At 45.6% G+C, this 22,910-nt stretch overlaps 1 protein-coding gene across 1 annotated transcript; it reads right to left on the reverse strand.

The window, feature by feature from the left end:
- Positions 1-1,125: 1,125 nt before the first annotated feature.
- DMBX1 (diencephalon/mesencephalon homeobox 1) lies at positions 1,126-22,561 on the reverse strand. Its single transcript, XM_072343249.1, has 5 exons — positions 22,408-22,561; positions 12,371-12,536; positions 8,921-9,099; positions 7,096-7,450; positions 1,126-6,625 (listed from the first exon to the last, which is right to left on the reverse strand). The coding sequence occupies exons 2-5, from the start codon at positions 12,522-12,524 to the stop codon at positions 6,225-6,227; spliced, it is 1,089 nt and encodes a 362-aa protein (XP_072199350.1). The 5' UTR covers positions 12,525-12,536; positions 22,408-22,561; the 3' UTR covers positions 1,126-6,224.
- Between the last annotated feature and the right edge of the window lie 349 nt (positions 22,562-22,910).

The following is a 22,910-nucleotide window of genomic DNA, read 5'->3' on the forward strand; positions in this document are numbered from 1 at the left end:
TTGCTCTCTTTCCCAAAGGGTTTTTAATACTCAAAGCAAAATTGTAACAGCACTCAAAAAGGAAATCTGATGATTAATAAAGCTATGTGACCCATCCTCGCATGGTGGGCACAAACAGAAATAGTTGTATTCTGAGGCAATGGTGGATGACTGACATTTTGGGTGCATGTGATCAAATGATCCACAAAGGCACTGATAGAAATAGGCCAAAGAAATCAACTAAAAATATTGCAGGCAGGTTGTTCTCAGACTATGTTCATATTCCCACTGTTCCTGGCTCTCTGCCTGGTCTAAGAGAAAATCACTTTTCTTGAGAATGTCAGAAAAGACATTAATCACGATTACAAATGAACTTGCTTTACTTTCCCAATTATTTTTTCCCTACTGCATTTTTTCCACTAACGTGTTTCTGCACTCGGGAAAAGAACCTAGGAAGTCATATTGGTCAGGTTTATGCAGAAGACACTCTGATCAGTTTCTTTTTCAAGAGCTTCATTAACAGATCAATAAAATCTCAGTGACTTCAGGAAACACTTTTTTTTCACCATCAACTCCATCAAGCATCAAATTAGATCTGTAGCTGAGATGAAAAATCCTTGATATCATCACCAGGTTCTTACCCAAACAGAAGCCTCTCCACCTCTGTGATGTTCTGACTAAATCAGAGAGTAGCACTGTAAAGGAATGAGTTATGCTATATTGTATATGCTATATCAAGCACAGCCAATCCTGGCTTTCTTGACCTAGAAAAGGCAACAGATCTTCCATTAAAATACTAGAAAATTCCCCAAACCATAGGAAAGCCCCAACCATTTGAGAACAGTCAGATTTAACCTTTAAACCAAGCTCTCTCTTTGGTCATGTCTCTCCCTCCTGCACCGCATCAGACATGACTTTGTCTCCTGGTTTGTGCTGGAAGATGCCTGGCAAGCAGACCCATCGTGCCTGTCCTTTCAGTAGCATCTGTATCCTGCAGCCAAAGGGGACTTTTCTTTGCCACCCCAGCTGGAGGCAGTGGACTCTAACAGCAAGATGCTGATTCCTTGATCCCCATGAGGTTGGCCATTTGCTGCCTTCCCCGAATGATGGCTGATGGCACATGTCATCACCTGCAAGGACATGTGGAAGCGGTGCACAGGGGCACCAATGCCTAGCCCATGCTAAAAAACCCCTTGCAGCTACCACTGACTGGTCGAGCTGCTTGCACCCATGCCAGTCTTCTTGGGTAGCTGTCAATGAAGGATGCACAAAGTAAATTTTTCTTTTCCCCCTTTTTATTAGTGGTGTATGAAAACAGGCAATAATTTTACAGAAAGCAGGACTGGCACAATTGGTACATAGCATCATGCTGCAGCTTTTCTGAAATGAATATAAACTCTTTTTTTCTTCTTCTTCTTCTTTTACCTATCAGAATAAATAAATATGATACAAGTTTGAGTTCCTCGATAGTGAATCCTAAAGCACAAGTTCATACACTACAGCTCAATTTTACAGCAATCTGTACAGTATATTACTTTGTTTTCCTTTTTGTTTTCCTTTAGAAGCCATTGTTCCTTTGCAAGGTAGGTTTGACACACAAACACATTTACACACTGGAGTTAACAGTATAACTTGGGTCAGAAGCTGGGAAAAGATTGATTGCCTCCTGGCATGAGAAGGGAAACCAAGAAGTAGTTTTCTTTTGCACAGACACACCTAAATTTCTCCAGCATGAGATTGACCTGCTCAATAACTAGGATAGTTTTAAAAGGCTTTGGCCGTTTGTAGGGCAGCAGATGCACTATGGGTTTTGCAGAAGCCTTTCAGCCTGAAGCCCAGACTGCTTCAAAAATAAAAATTAATGATATGATTCTGTTAATATATGACATATGTTTTATTCTTTACAAATTAATGTTGGGGCTAAATTTCGTTTGAAATCAGTGCAATCGCTCTACCGTGGCATCAGAGCAATTCAAAGCAGTGTTGGGGTCTTACTTTACAGTCATAGAATCATAGAATGGGTTGGGTTGAAAGGAACCTCAAAGATCAGCTAAACCCACCCCTCTGCCATGAACAGGACTGCCAGCCACTAAAGCAGGCACCAGATGAGACTGCCCAGAGTCCCATCCAACTTGGTCTTCAGCACCTTCAGGGACAAGGCATCTCGCAGCTCTAGAATCCAGGGGACAACGTAACCATTGCTGTTCACATAGCTTGGGATGAAACAGTGCATCTGAGAGGTCTGGAAAGCAAAGGATGTTTCATCACCACTGGTCTGATTTGGGACACGGTGAGAATCCACACACAATTTTTTGTTTGTTTGTTCATGCTTTGCTGGATTTTTACTTCTATTTTTCCTTTTTGCAACAATCTTTTCCTATCCTTCTCTCATAAGCCTGGACTGAAAGCAGATCTACTCGGAGAAATAGCTCTTTTCACTCAATGGTAAACACAGGAGGTGTATTGCATTGCTTTGGGACAGGTCGTAAAAAATCAGCAAGGGGTACATGGAGGAGTAAGGAAGGAGGGATAGAAAAATCAACACAGCTTGTAAAAACCAGCGGGAAATTTCTGTAATTGAATCCTTTTAAGCCTAATTGAGTTATGTTTCATAGCTACTGTAATTAAACTAATAGAATATGGTAGATTTGAATTTATATTTCCTCTCTACAGACGTTTGTTTAATCCTTTTCATGTGAACTCCTCAGAAATGTCCTGATGTTGCTCTAAGTTGTCATGCCAATGGAAATACCATGCATGGCACATGGGACAGAAACAGATCCAGATCCCTCTGTGTCCAACTGCCCTTGGCTGGCTGCAATGGTAACAGAGATCTGGAGCTGCTAGAATTCCTTATTTCAAAATGCCTCAGTGAGAAAAGAGATTCAGGGAGAACTCCATTTGTTGAGGGTTATTTTTACGTTTGGGAGCATTTTTGTATTACTTGCACATTAAATGATGATTTTTGATGGGAAAAACTTGCACTGTTCTTTGTTCCCATATAGAAACAAGGGAAAAAGGGTAAAACATAAAGGGTATTTCCATTTGTTTGATGTAAAAAGAAAAATAATTTTAAAAAGTGAAAAAAAAAAAAAAAAACAGTTTTTGTTTTTTTTTTTTTTTTTCCCCTCCCAGCATCATTACAGGTATTTCTACTGCACCATTTAATTACCTTTCATTTTATTAATATATATCAGACTTCTCTTGCAGAGCAAGAGAAATTTTGCTGCAAACTCCTACCCTGAATATCATGACTTGTTTTCTCATGGGCCCTTGTGCTGCATGGACCATAACTAAAACCCTTACAGATTCAATAAGTAAGGGCTGAAGCCATGGCTGGTTCACCAAGGAAAGGAAGTGGATCCGATCTCTGCAGGGACAGCAAGGGGAGGGAATCCTCTTTCTGTTCTGTTTCTGAGACTCCATCAACAGACTCACTTTCCCAAACAGCTCAGAAAGAACAGGGAACAAGCAGAGTTCACCTTCACCATCAGCAGTCGGGAAGGTTTGCATCTGTCCTTTTCACTCAATAACGTTTTCAGGCTTTTGAAACGTGAAGAGGAATGACACAGTACCATTCCCCTCAGTCTTTCCACTGTATATAATATATACAGCCTTGAATTGGTTGGGGAGTTCCTCTTTATATATTTTTTTTCCTATTTTTTTTTCCAAATTCCCAGAGGCATTAAAACAATTTGCAGGAAAGGGTCTGCTTTGACAGATAATTCTTTATGGAGTTATACAAGCTGGGAGCCTGAATTCCTGCTTTTTGTACTTCCAAATCAGTTTTTGCATTATGCGTAAGCTTGCTCTCACTGTGGAAGTTTTGGTGAATTTCGGCCATAAGTAAATAAAAATTAAGAAAATCAGCACTAAATATCTCAGTGGGTTTACACAGGTTTGAAGCAATAATGTGTTTTGTTTTGTTTTGTTTTCCTGTTATGTTAAAATATTACCTAATTTAATCCCAATTCAGAACAATCTCAACACAAGAAATGTGATGTGGCTGCATTAGATGGAGACAGACGAGCAGGGAGATCCCATGGAAGGGCTGTATTTGCCCCGGTGATAAAAAGGGTGGCTTATGGCCTTTTGGAGAAGGAGAGGACAAAAACGAAAGCTTTGTTCTGATGTCTCTGGTTTGGGTGACAGGCACCCAGTGCTACCAAAGTGAAAGCTGGGATGTTCAAAGGATCTTTTCAGAGACAGTAAATGTGCTTTGGTGGTTTTAATTTAATTGGAGTCCTTTGAAAGTGGCATCCAAAAATTGACGTCCTACAGATGCATTTGGTTTTTGGCAAAGCATAGAATTCTGCTGGTCATGGGACCCGATCTGACAAAATCAGTAAAACTAAGGAAAGAAAAAAAGGCCCAAACTGAAGTATTTGGCAGAGCAGAACTATTTAGGGAAGGTGTTCCATTTACCTTGGAAGCTTCTGCGGTCAGTGAGCTGCCCTTCCCTTTCTTGCTACAATTTTAAGAGGGATAAAGCATCATTTCCAACCAAATTTGGCTACTCTTATGTTTCAGTTTAAGGAATTTAGATGCGTTATTGGAGTTGAAAACACTCTTTCCACCTCGTGTTTAAAGAGGTAACTCAACCCATGGCTTCTGCATTAGTATGAAGTAAGACAGGAGCAAGAGGCTATGCACAAGTTGCATCTACATTTCTTCTTCAAATCAAGTAGGGACCAGATGATGGCCTGCAGTGAGTAAGCCCAGCACATTCATGGCAGATCCAGCTGACACCCTTTGGATTCCAACCTAGCACCTGCCACAGAGCCAGTCTGCATTTTTGGTCCTAGGCAATATTAGATTAGATCCGGGTTTCCTCCCTCCCTGCTGCTTGGTGCAGTGAGTTCAAAGGATTTATTTGGTTTGGGGAAAAAAACACGAAGTCCTTTGGGTTGGCAGAGAGGTTGCTTCTCAAGAAGGAAAAACACTCTGGATGGATTACTAAAATGAAGGGTCATTCCAGAGAAATGAGGCCAAAACTGCGGACTGAAATCACTTTGGAGTTGGTGAGTTTTGGTTACTTGAGGACATTGTACCTTCGGCAAGCGTATCCACTCCTTGCTGCAGAGGATAGAAAGCCCCTGTTTATCACCCCGCTTGGCCTCCAGCACTGCAGCATTTTTCACTTGTTACATTCTCACTTGCTAACCATGGTCTGAAGCTGCACAGCTTGAGGGTAGAATTTGGTGATCAGAGCGTATTTCTAAGAACAGCTTGCATTAATCGTGGTTTTGTCAAGGAACCATATAATTCACGGTGTATGAACACAGTGGGAGTTCATACAAAGTTTTTGTTGTTCTCTATTGTTGAAGCTAGACCAAAATGCTCTCCAAAAAGAAAACCCCATAATTTGTAAATAGGGGAGTTTATACTTCACTGAAGACCAAAGAGGAAACAATCGAGTCAAAAGTAATTGTGTGAATTTGGCTTTCATTTTTCTCCCCAGCCAGCAGCGTTTGGCCAGTATTTTGTCCTCTGTCTGTGAACAAGTGCTATTAGAAAGTAAAGGAAAAAACGCTTGCCTTTTTGGAAGTGCTTAAACAGGAAATTCACCGTTGCATCATTTCCTGGCTGTTATAGTACCAGCTTTAGTAGAGAAGAGAGAAGTGGAGCCGTGAGTTGCATAATGGTTTTTCTTTGCTCTAAGCACCATTGAGACTCTGAACCCAAGAAGAGCAACTAGCTGCAAGCTGAGGTTGGGAGCGTGGCTGATTTGTGACTTTGGGACTAGCTACCAAAACTGAGAGAGAAAGGGGAATAAAAGCGAAAGAGGCCACAGTTCTGTAACACTGGCAGTAACACACGGGCGATGGATGCTTTCAACATTGTAAACTATGTACAAGACAAGGCAGGACTCTTTGTTTTCCCAAAGAATGCACTGACAACAGAAAAGGGTGTAAAGAACACAAGTTGGCACATTATCGAAGGGACGAGGTGAGGGGGCTCTTTCTGAATGTTACAGGCTTAACTCAGAGCAGTCCAAAGAGATAGTTCATCTATCTAAACACACATCCTCTCCCCCTTCCTCCTTAAATATTTAAAGAAGACTAAGCCAGTAGCAATGTCTGATGCAGTTGTGGTTCTAGTAAGACGTTAGTAAATGCAAAGTTTCCCCTGATAGGGAGCACCTTACTCCAGGAAGAGATGAGGGTGGAGGGGTTCCAGGAGTGATATGTCTGGTTCTGACCTCTGGTGCATCTTCTTATGGGCAATGGTTGCCCATCTGGCAGTCAGTTGGGTAGGGTGTCAAGCCCAAGGGATGCTGCATGCTGCTTTGCCCGGAGCCTTAGGTTCTCAATACTTGTTGTTTTACTGTTCAGGCTTGGAAGAGAGCTTGAGGCCTGCAGGATGGGCGAGGACCAGACCTGCTGAGCGTGGGAGAGCGATTGGTAGTACGACTGACAGTGCAGGGAGCTCAGAGGTGCCATGTTGACATTCATGCCTAAGTAGGGCATAGCAGACGGTGTCCCCATTTCGAAGGAGGAGTAATGGACCAAGTTGTTGGTAGCTGCCATGTGCTGGCGGAATTGTTCCTGCAGGCGGAAGAGGCTCAGGGGTGAGGAGGAGTAGGAGTGAGTTTGAGCCAGGCCACTGCTAGATGAAGGAGTCACAGTCGCGCTGATGGGAGACTCTGCATCAGGACACAGAGGGAACAGAGGTTATTTTGGCAGGGTGGATGTGGGTGCTCATCTGCACCCAATAGGGTTCAGACTGCAGCGAGGTCTTCTCTTGTGCAACAAGATTGCAAAAGAGAAGAGTTGTGTTAACATGGGAAGACTAAAACACATGTCCAGTCCAAGCACCTTATTTCCTAGAAATGGAGCTGACATCTTCACCGTGGTTTTCTTGCTCTTAATGGACACTGTTCTCCCCAAGTTGTAACCTGAGCAGAAGGTCTTTGTTCTTTCTGCCATTCTGCTTCAATAAATATCACACCCTCCATGGGACACATTTAGCGATGGGGACAAGAAGACAAGTCTGGGCAGCCTACATTGCAAGCACCCAGACCTTAGGCAATAAGGGTTAATGCCCAACCACCAGCATCCCCTTTGGATACACCAAGGTCCTGATCCCAATCACCACCAAGATTCTGCCCCTCACCTGCTTTTGGGCTCGCTCTCTTGCAGTTCAAAGCCTTGCTGTCCACACCAGGGCTCTTGTCCACTTTAGCCTCATCCAAGGTGCTCTTAAACTCCTCCTCTCTGTCAGTCTGGTCCTCAGGCGCTGACTCGCTGGCTGACTGCTCTGACAGGGTTAGGTTGAGGTCCGTGCTCACCTCACTTGGGATGCTCTGGGTCTTCTCAGTGTCAGGTATTGTGGACTGGGTCTCCAGCACAGGTGGTTCTGTCTTCCCCTCGCTATGGCTGCCTTCACAATCCTTCTGCTTCTGCAGCTGCTCCTTCTGCAGGCTACGCTGCTTCTTCCGGAATTTGGCCCTTCGGTTCTTGAACCAAACCTTCAATGTCACAAATGGTAAAGGGGAAAAATGGTGAAAATCATACATAATGCCAAATTCAGCGTCATTCAGTAGAGCAAATTCAGGAGACTCCTACGTATGAAATACTGCAGTACCACTGTGCTCAGACCTCATTCCACTTTGTTGAGTTTTAACTTTTTGTTAGCACTTCTATGAGTAGCACAATAAATGTATCTAAAAACATCAGTCATATGTTTGTTCTTTAAGACACCTCATTGTTTTGTTTTGTTTTGTTTAAGTTAATCAGGTTGTTGCATCCAGTCAGAATGACTGATAGTTTTGTTTGGATATACAACACTGGAAAGTGCTCTGAATGGTCATTGACAAAGTCATTCTGAGTGCATCAAAACTACAGAAGAGACAGTTAAAGCAAGTCATTATAATCATAAGTCATTACAGGTATAGTCTGGTATCTTGAAAATGAATCTAGGGAAGGGGAGGGAGAATCCGTGTTTCCTTATCTAGAATCAGTAGACATGGATTGAAAGAAGTGTATTTGTAAATATCGTTAGTGGGGTTTTTTGGTTAGATAGATGAAGAAACAGAAATGATGAAGGTCAAAATAGCTTGACTTTTATATAAAATAATTATTTTTTTCCACTGTTGGTCCCCACTGAAAAGCTTGCTTTTAAAGCCCAACAATGACAGAACCGGCCCACCAGCAGGTTGTGAAGCAAGTTGCACAAGTAAGAACTTAAAAAAAAATATGAAAAAATCAAACCTTGGCCTGAGATGTTACAATTATTGACACTGGTGGAAAAGAGCAGATGGAATTACTTGGGTTTCTGCTCCTCTGAGAAAGCCAGAAAAGCCTTGCAAATAAATAAATAAGTAGACTTCTGTTGATGTTTCTAAAATTTCCCCCAAAGAAATGTGAAAGAACAGATGAAAACCAGTGTGTGCTTCAGACAACCCTAAATTAAAAAAAGACGCTGTGGGTTCAGAATTTCTTTAGCATATGTTGTGACTTCAGCTGAATGGCTTAGGAGTTGGGGCTCTTTTTTGTGTGTGTTTGGTTGTTTTTTCTCTCTCTTCACTGATAATCTTACCTGCCACAAAATCTTTTGTTACACTGGGAATATCTTGAAAGACCAAGAGAGCTCGTCAGCCCTCCAGGTCCATTGTGACAGAACAAGAGGAAATGGTTTATAACTAAAAGAGGGGAGAATTAGATTGGATATAAGGAAAAGGAGTTTTACAATTAGGGTGGTGAGGCACTGGCACAAGCTGCCCAGAGAGGTGTTGGATGCCCCATTCCTGGAGATATTCAAGATCAGACTGGACTAGGCTCTGAGCACCTGATGGAACTGTAGGTGTCCCTGTTCATTGCACAGGAGTTGGACCAGATGGCCTTTAAAGGTTCCTTCAAGCTCAAACAATATTATAATTCTGTAACCCCAATACATTCATTTAATCATCCCCACTCACAAACCCATGTAACAGCAGTACCTGGACTCTGGCTTCAGGCAGATTTGTGCACATAGCCAGCCGCTCTCTCATCACTACATCTGGATAGTGTGTCTTCTGGAAGGTCTTCTCCAGTGCCTCCAGCTGCTGGGCAGTGAAGGCTGTGCGACTTCGCCTTTGTTTGCGATGCTGGGATCCATAACGTGCCTCCAAAATGATGTCTTGAAATGTACAGCCGTTGGAAAACAAGAAAAGTGGCCAATTTAATTATTGGAATTTGTATGCTGACAGTTGAATGAAGCACTTGCTAACACCAGATGAGCCAATACAGTGGTGTTTTCGTGGGCTCTAGATCTAATAAAACCCATGCATGCTTTTTACTGGTTAGCTGAAGTGTCTGAGGGGGTAAAACCTGAGACTAGGAAGCTTCTTCTGGAGCTGAAAACTATTTCTATCACAACTGTGGGAATTATTGAGACTCCTGAGCTAAATTTGATTGAAATAAACCAGTGTCAGTGATGTGGAACATGATGATATGCAGCCCTTAATGTTTCTTTTGTTAAGAAACACAACTGATAATAAGGTGTGTGAATTCCCTGTGGCAACTGGGAGAGGAATCCAACATTGTGTGTCATGTTCTTCTTGAAGCCGTGGGCAGAGTTTTGATAGGCTTCAGTGCTGCCATGACGTGGTGCGCTGATCAGTGGGGAGAGCCCATGCAACTCAAATCCAAGCCTGTTTTGTGGCTGTAGCTGCACTAGAAGATATGCACCTTCCCAGAAACCAGGCTGAGCTCGCTATTCTATGGCATCTTGTGTGTTGCTCATTGTAGTCTTCAAGGCATGACACTAGAAAGTGGTCCTGGGCTCCATTTCAGGAAAGCACTTAAGCTCATGTGCTTTTGTGTTTAGCTTGAAAGCACGTGCTTTACTGAGCATGGACACACTCCAGCATCTGGGGTAGAAAAGGCAGCCAGGAACCCAACCCAGCTCTGCTGATTGCAAGCCGAGCTCGTGTGCTGAGCCTTTCTTGGTAGAGAAGCTGCTCAGAGGCTTTGACATTGCAAACTGTGCTCACAAAATTGAGGGCAGAGAAGAAATTCAGGCTGGGGGAAATCTGAGGCCCACGTTTAAGGGCTTATTATTTTACCACAGGCGTTATTATTGCACAACAGTTGGTGGGAGTAGAAAGATCTTAAATCAACGAAAATAAGTTATTTTAGTATGAGAAAAAAAAAAATCCCTACGTTACTCAAGTTGGGACATGTTGTGCTTCAGTGCTGGAATGAAATGCTCAGTCTGGCGAGAGGTTTGCTCTCAAAGAGGAAAATGTAGAAAGAGCTTTAGCGGTGTCTGGTATCATTTTTAATTCAGTTAAGAATGTGACTTCCAGTAGAAGAAAGGGATAAACACACTAGAAAACAACCTACCAGGGAGAAAAATCAGCATTATCAATGTGAGGAGCCAGATGAAGGCTCTCGCCGCTGTTTGTTTGTGCCTTTGTCATGAGTATCGTGGCATGAATGTAAACAGTAAAAGAAAACCCGCTGTCAGGCCAGCCCTAGAACCACGCAGCTGGATTCCAAATATGTCAGCTAACGAGCGTAGCGAATCAGCCCTGCACCGCTCAAGCATTCCTCTTCCCAGCTTCCAGCTGTTTCATTCTAGGTCAGCATTTGCAGCGCCTTTCCAGGCTATTGCCAAAGCAGTGTGGTTTTGGCAACCTGGAGAAGACTTGATTGGGGTAAAGGGCTTCGGCCAAATGCAATATGGTCCTGGGTGTGTACAAGAGACCTTTGTGTTCAAGGTATCCAAGCTCTTGGGGAATTAAAACTGGAAAAAGCTGCCACTTTGGAGGCGATGACCTGAAGCTGAAACTACTCCTAAATGTTTTACAAAGCTAACATTTGTGCTTCAAGAAGGAGAAAGCAGGAGAAAGGACGCTAGTTTAACACCCTACCTGGAGGCTGTAATACTCCCAAATTTCTAGAGCAGAGTTAGCAGCGTTAGACCAACCAGCTCCCCAGAGGCAGCAGCTCATGCATTAAGTTTGGTCACTCCAACGAGAGCTCACCAGCAATTATTTTAATGTTTTTACTATGTTCTCAGGCTTTGTGCAAGAAGGAGAATATAAATTGAAGGTGAGGCCTTGCAGTCACAATCAGAAACCTCTGTTTTCTGACTTAAGGTCATTTGCTTTTGTGCTGCTTTATTCTGACTGTCCCTAGAAGGCAAATGAGATCTATAACCCTGCACTGAAAGATATTCAGAAGTAACAGAATGTGGAGCAATTGCAAAGAAACTAGCTCATAGGTATGTAATGCATTTCTTCTACCAAAGATAAGCAGACAAGGGGGCTGCGGGATTTAATTCAGAAAGGCTTCCAGGTGGGACATTAATTTTAAAGATAAGAGGTTGAAAGACCAATTGAATCTCCCAGTCAACAATACCAGAAGATCTTTTTATTTCATCGTTTTATCTTCCTCTTCTTTTACCCTAGTTAAGGTCAAAAGCATTAAGTCCTCCATGATGTAGTATAAAAGATAACAGGTGATGACAAAAGTCTTTCATGAGATACTTGTGTTTAGGAGAGGGGCACATTGAGACCCAAGGTCTGTGAGGTTTGGGATCATCCAATCCCCTTTCCCACCTACGTGTTGGAATGGTTAGGGCATGAGAGAATCAGTGATCAGGACAAGCAAAATGCTCACATATCCTCACTCTGCAGCCGGTGGTTAATAGAGACAGGATCAGTCTCCTCTCTCCTCTCTGAATCCCCTTTTTTTTGAGGCAGTGACTCCCAGTTCTGCCCTATGGCCTCCTAGAGATCTCATAGGCTGCAGTGAGTGGGCCAAGGAATCATTTTAAGGAGGCCACTACTAGCATTTCCTTCAGCAGATGGATAAGGGAAATTTACTGCTGTGAAGACTTGAGTGGTTCACTGATAGAGGCCAAGACCTTCACCACTTTGCCTACATGATATACTCACTTGAGTGGACTGCCCTGAAAGTTCACCTTTTTTTTGTTGTTGTCAATAAATCAGACAGCTACGAAGCTTGTTTAAAGCAGATGAGCAATTTGTAGTTGGTCAAGTAAGATGTGTCTGTTCTGGAAAGGGCTCTAGAGTTGCATGCACAGCAAAGTGATAACTTTAGCTTCTGCATACTACTGCAATGCTTCTGCTGCTTCCTGTGTCAGATCTGGTCTGCCACACCACATCCAAGCTGTGACCAGAGTGCTAGTGTGGCTGCTGTTGGCCATTTGAACTGCAGAAGACTGACAGTCTCAGCAAGATTTGGGTGCTTATGTTAGGCTGAAAAGCAGAGCAGTTGGTTTTGACTTATCGTAGTATGAGTAAATGTTCAGGTCTCTATCAATTACAGGAAAACAGGTCAAGCCAAGGGTTTGTGTTCCCTACTGAGAAAGAGATCTGCAAGGTGCAAGAAACAAAGGCTTTTGCCAGGGAAGGGCAGAAGCCGTGGGTTGTTCTTACCAGCCAGTCTCTCTGCCAGGGTGAGGGCATGCACCGAGGGCCGGTAGTCAGGAGCGTGCTGTGCTTGCTGGGCTGCCTGCTGGTGCAGGTTGTACATGGCGCTCAGTGAGTTCATGGCATGAAGGGAGTATCCGTTCACCCCATAGTGCTGCATGGCGACATCAACCTGCAAAACAGCAGCCAAATCTTTGGAAGCGCTGATCCCAAACTCATTCCCAAACTTGCAACGGCTGCAGGTTTAGGGACAGATGCTCCTAAAACACCAGTGACACCAATATGGCTACCGAACTTAGAGATCAATATCTGACTACATACTACACATGATATGCAGAAGGGATTTTTAAGCACTGTCACATATGTACCATAATAAAAGAAATCATATTATCATTGCTTTTAATGAACCAACCCAGCTCCATCGTAGCTGAATGTTTCTTCCTATCATTGTCTACAGTGTGCTGTTCCACAGGCCCATTGCTATAATGTCAGACTATCTGAACCGACTCATGTAATTTATTTCCACCCATTTTCCTTAAGGTTGTTGGTAACAAAACCCAAACGATAGGAGGAAAAAGAAAAAAGAAAAAAAGCATGCAGTGTAAAGGAAAATAAATCTGTAGCTACACCGTTTACACCAGCAGGTCATCATCTGGAAAGACAGTACCATGAATGGCCAGTGAGAGCAAGAAGCTCGGCTGCACTAGCTGAAGGAAAGCAGGCAGGATGTGTAGGCAACCTCTTAGAAAACAGTTCCGACCACTGATCATTGGATCATTGGAGGGAGGTAGCCTGACTCCTGCCATTTTAGGAGTATGCAGCAAAGGATGCAGTAAGTAGCAATCCTGTTAGGATGGAAAATTCTGTCACCTGCACAGCACGAATATCAGACCAGGTTCCATTCAGAAATAGTGCAGCCAGCAGGAGCAGGGAGGTAATCATCCCCCACAACTTGAGTATCATGTTCAGTTTCAGGCTCATCTCCACAAGAAAGACATTAAGGCCCTGAAGAGCATCCAGAGAAGGGCAACAAAGCTGGTGAGGGGGTTGGAGCACAGGTCTTATGAGGAATGGCTGAGAGAACTGGAATTGCTCAGGCTGTAGAAGAGCAGGTTCAGGGGAGACCTTATTGCCCTCTACAACTACTGGAAAGGTGGTTGTGGTGAGATGGGGGTCAATCTCTTCTCCCAGGTAAGAGTGATAGGACAAGAAGGAATGGCCTCAGGTCGTGCCGGAGGACATTCAAGTTGGATATTAGGAAACACTTATCTGGAAGAGTGGCGATGCTTTGGCACAGGCTGCCCAGGTAGGTGGTTGAGTCACAGTCCCTGGAGATGTTCAAGAAACATGGAGATGAGGTACTAAGGAATTTTAGTTTAGTGGGCAGCACTGGTGGTACGTGGACAAATGGACTAGATAATCTTAGAGGTCTTTTCTAGCCTTAATGATTCTATGGTTCTATATCGTACACCTACTGTGTGATACAATTTGAACTCATAGGCAACATTAACTGAGATAGAAAACAGCTCCCATTTAACCGTCAGCTCCGAGCACGCTCCAACCTCAATAAATTAAATATTTAAAAGACATCATACAGCAATTTTTTTTAATGGAGAAAGCCATTCATCAAGCCACCGCTGTGTTTCACAAGCTGTCGAATAGTGCTTACACTGGTTAAAATAATCTTTATATTTCATTAAGCAACCAAATAAGCTGATCCCTCCCCACTGGCTGTATAGATGGTTTTAATTTCCAGAATCTGCAAATGCATCTTTTATGTGTCTGGCTGGTTGGAGGGCCTGGGAGGAGGCTGAGCGCAGCCACCTGCATCTTGCATTTTGCCTGATGTTGTAGGAGAAGCTCCCTGCTCTTCTCCTTTTAAGCCCAACAATACCAACCCAGTCCCAAAAAACTCCTCTGCTACTGCTGCTTAATTTGATGCAAAGCAATGTGCAGATTTATGACTGGTGATGAGAACTCTGCTATCGTTGAGCACTCCCACTATTCCCTTCCCAACATTAGCCCCAGAAGCCTCAAATTCTCATGAATTCATAGCATGAGTGGTGTGATTTTTTGCACTTAATGTAGCATATAGGGGAAATTTGGCTCTGAAAGTCAGTATCGTCAAACACAGTGACTCTGACTTCTCAATTTGTATAAAACACTTGAAAATCTCCTATTTAACCCTTCATACTGAAACAAGACACAAAGAGGAGAAAACCAGGTGAAACTCCTGTTCCTTTTGGCCTGTGTTCCTGCATGCATTGAGCTGAAACAGTCTGAAAAGAACAATCTTAAAATTGGATACTGAAGTATTCTGCAAAGTGCCTTGCAACAAACATCCGCATCTTTCCCCTCTAGAGGGAAAATAATAATGATAATAATAATAATAACAAATAAGACCTAAAGCTGTACTAATTTCACTCAGATATTTTGTTGAGGGACATTTTCTGCTTGCTCCTCTCCTCATTCACCCCTTCACTCTCCCATCCCATAAGTCACCAGTCAGTCTCTTGGTTTGCACGCCAGCTGCACGTGAGGCATTCAACAAAAATACACAACTGACAAAACTCGTTAGGTCAGAAATGTATCGATTGCTGCAGCCCAAGTGTCATGGAGCTGGCCTCAGAGCTCACGTCAATGCCGCAGAGCCGTCCCCATGCTGCGCTGTGCTGAGTGAGGACGTCCATGGCAGCTTGGCTGTAAGAGGAGAGTATATACTCTCCCAATACTGAGCCATCCCAAGCTCAAGAAAGTACTGAGACTAAATTTCAACCCTCCCTGCAGCAGGTGAGTTGGAAATGGATGATCTTGGGTTCCCTTCTAATCTAAGCTATTTGAGGTTTCTAAACTGACAGACCTACACAGGATCCTCAGAAGCTTTCATGAAGAATGGGGCAATAAAACCTATGAAGCACAGGTTGCCCAGCAAGGTGGTGGGTGCCCCATCCTGGGAGACACCCAAGGTCAGGCTGGACGGGGCTCTGTGCACCTGATGGAGCTGCAGGTGTCCCTGTTCATTGCAGGGGAGTTGGACAGGATGGCTTTTAAGGGCTCCTTCCGACTCAGATGATTCTTTGACTATATGATAAGGAAGACAAAAATTTACTTGGAGGGGTAAGGAATAGGATGCTGGAGCCCTCATTTAGCTGGTGGACACTGTGGGGTGTTCTCATTTCATTACATCTTTCCAAAAACTGGGGAGAAGTGGAGTGTATAAGGGCTTCTTTATATAGAAAGGGATAAACTGCGCTAAACAAGTGACATCTGGATTTTGACAGCTCATTGGTAGAAGTGGATTTCAACACCATCCTTCATTTCTGAAGAAAAAAAGAGGAGCCAGAGATGCTCTGCATCAGGTCTGTGCCAGGAAGCAAGACACTGCTTGGGAATGGGAAAAACACTGGGGAAGATCAAACAAGAAAAAATAATGTAAAGATATGGAAAAATAGCCTGGTGCTTACTGGGGACCTACGCCTTGTTGTTGGCATTTTGGGATCCTGACAGCAATATGGGAGCAACCTTGCCATGTATAAGCAAAGTTGCAGTCTTGCAGCCTGGCAAATCTGCTCGGTCAATGTGAATTCCTGCTTGCATTCTCTTTGCCAAGCACAGGAATCTGGTCACTATTAACAGGGGAGAACAGAAAGCAGTTTGTGCTGACAGTATCCCCATTATTACTGCTGGCAATAAGCCTCATCAAAACCGAAGTCGCAACAAAATATTCCCCCCCTCCGAGGGCTGCTCTGCTTTGTGATTTCACGCTCCGAGTCCTTACTCAGAAACACTTCAAATCCGCAAGATGGATAACAAATCTCTGCCCCTGCCTATCTGACAGCACAGGGAAAGAGGCTCCATCCATAGGCGGACAGATGTTTTATATGTACTTGGTGCTAAATGAGTTACATGCCTACGAGGTTCTGAACAAATAGTCCTTGCAAGAGGTTTTCTTCAATCTTGTTTTTTTTTATATCCCTAAATCTTTGTATAAAGGTCCAAAATCATGTAAGATAATAACCAGCCTGCCATAAATCAGTTTTGTGCCTCACATGAGGTCGTTCCCTCAGACATTCAGTAATCTCACCTTTGTAGGGGATGAAATATAAGTAATTTCCAATACTGCAACACATCATATTTTCCCATTCAAATGTCAAGTCTGAAACCAACATGCACCATAAAACAACCCTTCCAAAGGGCTGAAATCAAGGAACAGCTCTCAAAAAATAGGAAAAAAATATATATATATATCAAGCTTCCCCATTTCTTAAGTACTGGTGATATTTTTTACATCTGTTCAAATTCTGGGATTGAACAACCTTTAATTTCTAAGCACAGAGTGAGATCTTAATTACACCTGGTCTGTCTGGACAAGTCACAGCCCAATGAAAGCAAAACTGGAGTTATTAGGTTTGTAGGTTTTCAAAGGCAAACCTGAGAGCATCCTGCTGGGATGGGGAAGTTTTAGGGCTCGCAGGACATGGTGATGCGAGCAGCTGAGCCTGGATGCAGCAGGAATGCTTATTGGTCACTGTGATTTTTATTTAAGGCTTTTGGGAAATTGCCTTCCCCCCTCCTCAGATATCAGCACCAAGTGACTGATCAGACAGATCCTGGCTAAGGAATTTCCAGGGTCTTTGCTTGCGGAAGTGTGCTTTGAGAGCAGCCTCTCCCAGTCAAAAGTAAAATATAACAGAATAAAATAAAAAAGAAACACACTCACTCAACCTATTTTTTGAGTCAGGCACGGCTTTTAAGGCTTGGACCCCAATGGTGTGCAGAGCAGAGACAAGACTGGGATTGCTAAACATCACTATGGTGCTCACAGTGATATGCAGGTGAAAATCAGTGCTTGCGAATCAGCTCCCTTGGAGGGATTCAACCCTCAATAAGAGATCCTGTAATTCACGTTGAGGCATAAATATTTTCCGGGGTAAATAAGCTCACATTACGAACATCTCTACTTCCAGGATTTCATTCTGCTTCCAGCTCAATCAGAACAACAAAAAACTTAAAATCACATTTTTTTAGGCAGATTTCCTCTGACGAGAGCTGTGGTGAGACTTGAACTCTGCAGCCTACCCGGTGCAGAGGATGGGAGCACACAAAGCCCTGTGCTGTGCCCATAGATGTCAATATCACACTGATCTGGGCTCCAATGGACTGCACCACTCGCACCTCTCAGTCCATCCCTGCTTCCAACCTGTCCTAAGCCCACCTGTGGGGTAACCCTGAGGATGCTGAATTCACAAACAGATTGAATTGTTTGACTTGGCTGTTTGTATAAGGGAAAAAAAGTCCCTTCCCCCTTGCCCCTTCCAAAACAAGCATGTTTCTGGCTCAGTAGTATTTGTATGTGGGTTGTCTGGTTCAGCTCTTCCTCTCACTGTCATGAAAATGGCTTTGCTCAAGAAGCACCATTTTGTTTGCCTTAAAGTTGGCAAAGTTGATTTTTCAAACCCAACAACAAGGAAGACTCAAGAGATCCCAAAGTGCCTTCAGGTCTCCTGGCAGCATCAGGGGCAGCCCGTGGAGATTCCTACCCATCATGAGGTGAGGAACACACACTGTGTTCCCTCTGCTTTCCCTCCAAGCAGAGAAAGACAAGCACCTACCATCACTGCTCATCCACTGACCCCCAGGTTTTAAACTGAGAGCAGATGAGTAGTGCACCTTTGTGACATGCAGCAGGTTTGTGCTTTATTGTAAGAGTTTGCCCCCATTTGGCACAGGAAATGAGTTTTGAATCATAGAATCTAGATGCTTTTCTATTCTAGATGCCTTTCCAGCTGCAAGGTTGGCTATAAGGCAAAATGACAGACAAGTCAAATGATGAGGGATATGGTTTGGTGCTAGTGGTGGTGATGTTTTGGCGGTTGGACTAGATGATCTTAGCAGTCTTTTCCAACCTCAGTGATTCTGCGATAATAATAATCTTGAAAGGAAGCCCCAGCAAATCACACAATTCTGGGCCATTTTTAATACCTTAAAAGAACAAGGCAGATGTTTCAAGTTTTCCTCCTTTATAAGGATAACAACACCAATATTCCTCCTTCCACTTAAAAAACCTCTGCTTCTACACCAGGACTTCTCATGAGCTGGAGGGAGATGTGTTCCCCTAAAACCACTGATGGGAGATGGGGAGAGCTGCAGGCACCGTGACTCACCGCATCCCGTAAGCGCTTGGCTGCACGCATCAAGATGAGCACAACTGCCAAGGTAAGCAATGCGCTTTGGCCACCAGCAGGTGATCTGAGCCCGTAAGACAGGCAGAGCAGCTGAACACCCAAGCACCCTCTCCCCATAAAACACTTTGCAAGTTGTCATCAGGGCGGATTGAAGCAGCTTTCCCCCAAGCAGTGTTTGCTCTGGCTGCAATCTCTCCCTAAGGAGCCTTGCAGCAGCTACCAGGAGAAAACCACGTCTGTGCCGTGGCCCACCCACAGCCCTGGCTGCAAGCACTGCTCAGCCCTATTCCCACTCCCTCACTCCTTAGGGGACCTTATCCTTCCCACGGGCTGTGGCTGTGCTTTGAAACCCATAAATGAAAGGCCTGATCCCAAACCCAGTGGAGTCAACCGAAATAAGAAATAATCAATCCCAGAAGCTTTTGGACTGGTGTGGGCTGGAGGCAAAAGGCTAAAGGTTTCGAGCAATCCTGATGCACTGTGAATTTATACTGATACCTATATAGCTGCATTTCAGTATTTTGCACATGTTGCAACAGGCATGTTTCAATGTGTTACCCCAAAGTAAGACAATTATCGGTGGCTCTGTAGAGTTAGAAAATTTGGGCTTTCCATCTTCTTAATGTTTTTCACTTAATGCTTTTGTCAAATGAAGCCGTGTTTCTGTTCTGACGCAGGGACTGGAACTCAGCGCTGAACCTCAGCTGACATCCATCAATGAGCTGGGTTTGGGATGCCCCTGAGAATCCTCCAACCGAATGTACCTGCAGCCTTAGAACACATTGCTTCAAGCTGAAACATTGCCCTACCACAGCAATAACCACATCACATCATGGGAGCTGCATCCCACATCCTTCCTGCAGCATCTCTGCTTTGGCAGAGCTGGCAATGGGGGTGACACAGAGGAGAGATGCCCTGCTCCTTCTCACTTCTTTTCTTTAGGATGCCCTCTTTTCTCAGAAGAACTCCTTCTTTTAAAGGAGAAATACACTGCACAAGGATCAAAACCCTCTGTATTCACTCACCCCATGACTACATTGCTTCTCCCTGACTTGCAGGATCTGCTCTGCTCATTTGGTGCAGGTAGAAGAAGCAGCAACACTGAGAACATCCCAATTGCCTATTGAGTTATCTTTAAATTATCAGGACAATCTGGCAAGCCACTCTACCTGCTTCCATACAACAACTTTGGATACATGTTTGCATTGAATACATTGGTGAAACTTAACACAACCACTCATCAGCTGTGGGGTAGCAGAGTTGAAGCTGCTCACAGTCGTTCAGGAATTTTCTGCTCTCTGTTATGTACCTAAACAGAAAAACTGAGCTTAGAAACACCATCCAAAAGCCAAAAGGCTGTCGCACACGGGGACATGGGACAACCCAGTCTGAGCGAGCTGCCCAGGGCTCGGAAAGGGGATGAAAAGAGGCAGGAATGGCTCGAAAAGGTGGGGAAAAGGATGCTAGTGGTCATCCTACAGACACTGCTCAGCGACACCCGGAACGTGGCCTCTGCCGGGAGCAGATTTCCCCCCTCATTTGCTTTGTGCTGCAGGGCAGAGGTGTGAGGAGAGAAAAGCCCCTCCAGCTCTGCCTTTGGGGGAAGCGGGAGGCGACTGCAGACAAAACTGTTATCCATTAACATCCAATTATCACTTGGTCCAAGCCATTAATTATAAATCAGCCTCCTAATTGGGATAATTAGCTCTCTGCTACTTAATGTAGTATGACTGATGCGTTTGGAAAGAAGGTAATCACTCCATTTGTTTAGCGTTAGGAGAACAAATCCAACTCTCACGGTTTAATTTCAGCCTTAACTCCTCTCCATACCCACCCCTCCACCCCCAAACCCCCAGCAACACGAAGCGCTCACCGCAGCCTCATTCATTGTCCGAGGGTTGAGGGGAGGGGTGCAGGCAGCCTCGAGGGGTTGGGGCCGGGCTGGGTGGGTTAATTGCAAAGAGTTAATCGGAGGGGACGGGGTTGAGTCCCGGTGGGACCCACAGGTGCGATGGCTACGGAGGAAGAGGGGAGCACCGTAGCCCCCCCCCCCCCTCCGGAGCAGCTCTGCGTTTGACACCCTTTTAAAGGAGAGCTTTAAACTTTGCTCCTCGCTAATTTTCTTCTCTTTCTTCTTCCCCCACCCCCATGCCCCACGTCCCCGGGATGTCTCATTAATGCCGGCTGCTCGGCGAGCCGCCGATGGCTGCGGGACATGATTAGATATTTATTACTGTCATTTACATGGAAAACTTGAGCTAACCAAGTGGAACTGGAGGGGGCCGCCGGAGGGGACGGGATGGGGCCGAGAGCAGAAGATTTCTTCTTTTCTTTCTTAATTTTTTTTCCCTCCCCCCCGGCACTGAGCACAGCCTGAGCCCGACCCGCCGGAGCCCGACAACAGTGCGATGAGAGCTGCGGGGCTGAGCCCACCGCGCTCCCACGCTTTGGCTGCTCTTTTCGTTTCGGAAGGGGGCCGAGCAAGGCCCGCATCCCATCGGGATAAAGTGGATTTTCCCCCTTTGGGGAAAAGGTCGGGCGGGTTGAGACCGAGACGATCCCGGAGGATAACGGGGATTTGGGCCGGGATGCGCTGAGCCGGGTCGTGCTAAAGCTCGAGGGGATGCCTCCGAACTGCACGACTGCTTGGAAATCAACGCGAACGGTAGCGGAGGAGCGCTCAGGGGGCGGGGGGGCACAGGGCTCCAGGAGGGGCACTTCCATGGAAAGTAAAAAAAGGAAAATAATAATAATAATAAATAATAATAATAATAATGACTGTCGCGGCAAACCTCGGGGTTAAAGCGCATCTCTCTCGGAAAACGGACTTCTCAGAGCGCTTTTCCTGGAGCGCTTCGTTTTGCCTGCAGGAAGGAGCCCGTGTCCCCCCATCCCCGGGCGGGACCCCTACTCCGGTGAGGTCCCTTCGACCTCTACGTGTCCCTGTCACGGTAGTCGCGGTCCCGGTGTCCCCTCAGCCTCTCCTAACGCGGACTTCCTTCCCTCCCCCCCTCCCGAGCCGTTCTCCCGTGGCCCGAGGGGCGGCTTTGGCGGAGATGTATGAGATCTCAGGCGGTAAAAATATGCATGCTGCTCCCCGTTTGGTCAGCCCCGTAATGGAGGTGTAAATAGGTTTCGACTGCGGAGCCCTTCATTCATCAACCCAGTCTGACAGCGCGGGGTCGGGGTTTATGTACCTCTAAGAGTGAGAGTGGGGAAAGTAACGTCCCCAAATCCTTGGGGGCCAGTGCCCAACCTTGAGGGATTTGGGGGGGTGATTTCCCATAGAAACATACCGTAGCACTGCGGAGTTTTGACGCTGCCCCCTCTTTGCTTAACTTCAGCGGCATCGGGAAGAAACCCCGTTGTCCCCCCCCACCCCACTCCGGGACGCACCGCTCCGTCCCGGCTCGCTCTCACTCACCGATGCTTTCCCCGCCCGGCGGCTGCACCGTTTATTAAAACATCGTTATGTAAATAGAAGAAAGTTGCTCTCACCCGGATCGTGGCAAACGAAGGATGCGCACCCCCCACCCGTTCCTCCCGGCTGCCAAAAGTACATCGCCGCCGTCCCCGACCGCAGAGCGGCCCTACGTCTAGAGTTGGCTTTTTAACCTTTTTTTAATTAATATTATTTTTCTTTAAGAACGCACCGATACGCTCCAAATAGAGGAAAACAGAAAGAGAAAGAAAACGCGCACCGCGGGGAATGGGATCTGTGCTGCGCTTCCCCTTCTCGCCTTGCCGGCGTCCCCGCGAACTCTCCCACAGAGGAACTCCCCTCCATCCCGCTCAGCCACCCCTGAACTCTCCTTACTTCCCCCACGGAACCCACTCGGGTGGGTGTTGGGATCCTACCTGGGGCGGCGGCGAAGCCTCTCCGCCCGCAGTGGGAGCGGGGACACGCGTGGGGAGCGGGCGCTGCGCTGCGCCCCGACCCGCCCTACTCCATCCGTCCGCGTTGTCTCCGCGCTGCTTCCGCGCCCGGCGGAGCTGCCATCTACCGGGAGGCAGCATTGAAGAAGGATTTTTAAAAGGAGCTTCAGAACGACCCGGGAGCTACCCAGCAGGATTTTCAATGGTCCTCCATCCTGTCAATCAAAACGGGGCAGCTGATAGATTCCCCCCCCACCCCCCCTTGCCTTTCCCCTTCTAACCCCCCCCCCCTCCACCTTCACCAACACTTCTTACCAGTCATTTACTCCAAGCCGAGGTGTAAACGCCTAATTAAATCTCTGGGAGCGGACGGGATGCTGCCGGAGGGAGGAGGGCTGAACCCGGGGGTGGGGGGCGATGGGGGTTTGTAAGGCATAGGGGAGGGAACCTGTGTCCCCCTCCCTACTCCCCGCTTAACAGCACGC

This window comes from Excalfactoria chinensis, chromosome 8 (assembly GCF_039878825.1).
Source record: "Excalfactoria chinensis isolate bCotChi1 chromosome 8, bCotChi1.hap2, whole genome shotgun sequence".
Taxonomy (NCBI): Eukaryota; Metazoa; Chordata; class Aves; order Galliformes; family Phasianidae; genus Excalfactoria; species Excalfactoria chinensis.

Coding starts and splice junctions, on each gene's coding strand:
- DMBX1 (XM_072343249.1), bottom strand. CDS start 12,524: ATGCAGCACTATGGGGTGAACGGATACTCCCTTCATGCCATGAACTCA. Junction 7,451..8,920: donor TGCCTGAAGCCAGAGTCCAG/GTACTGCTGTTA, acceptor GTGACATTGAAG/GTTTGGTTCAAGAACCGAAG. Junction 6,626..7,095: donor GAGAGCGAGCCCAAAAGCAG/GTGAGGGGCAGA, acceptor GTCCTGATGCAG/AGTCTCCCATCAGCGCGACT.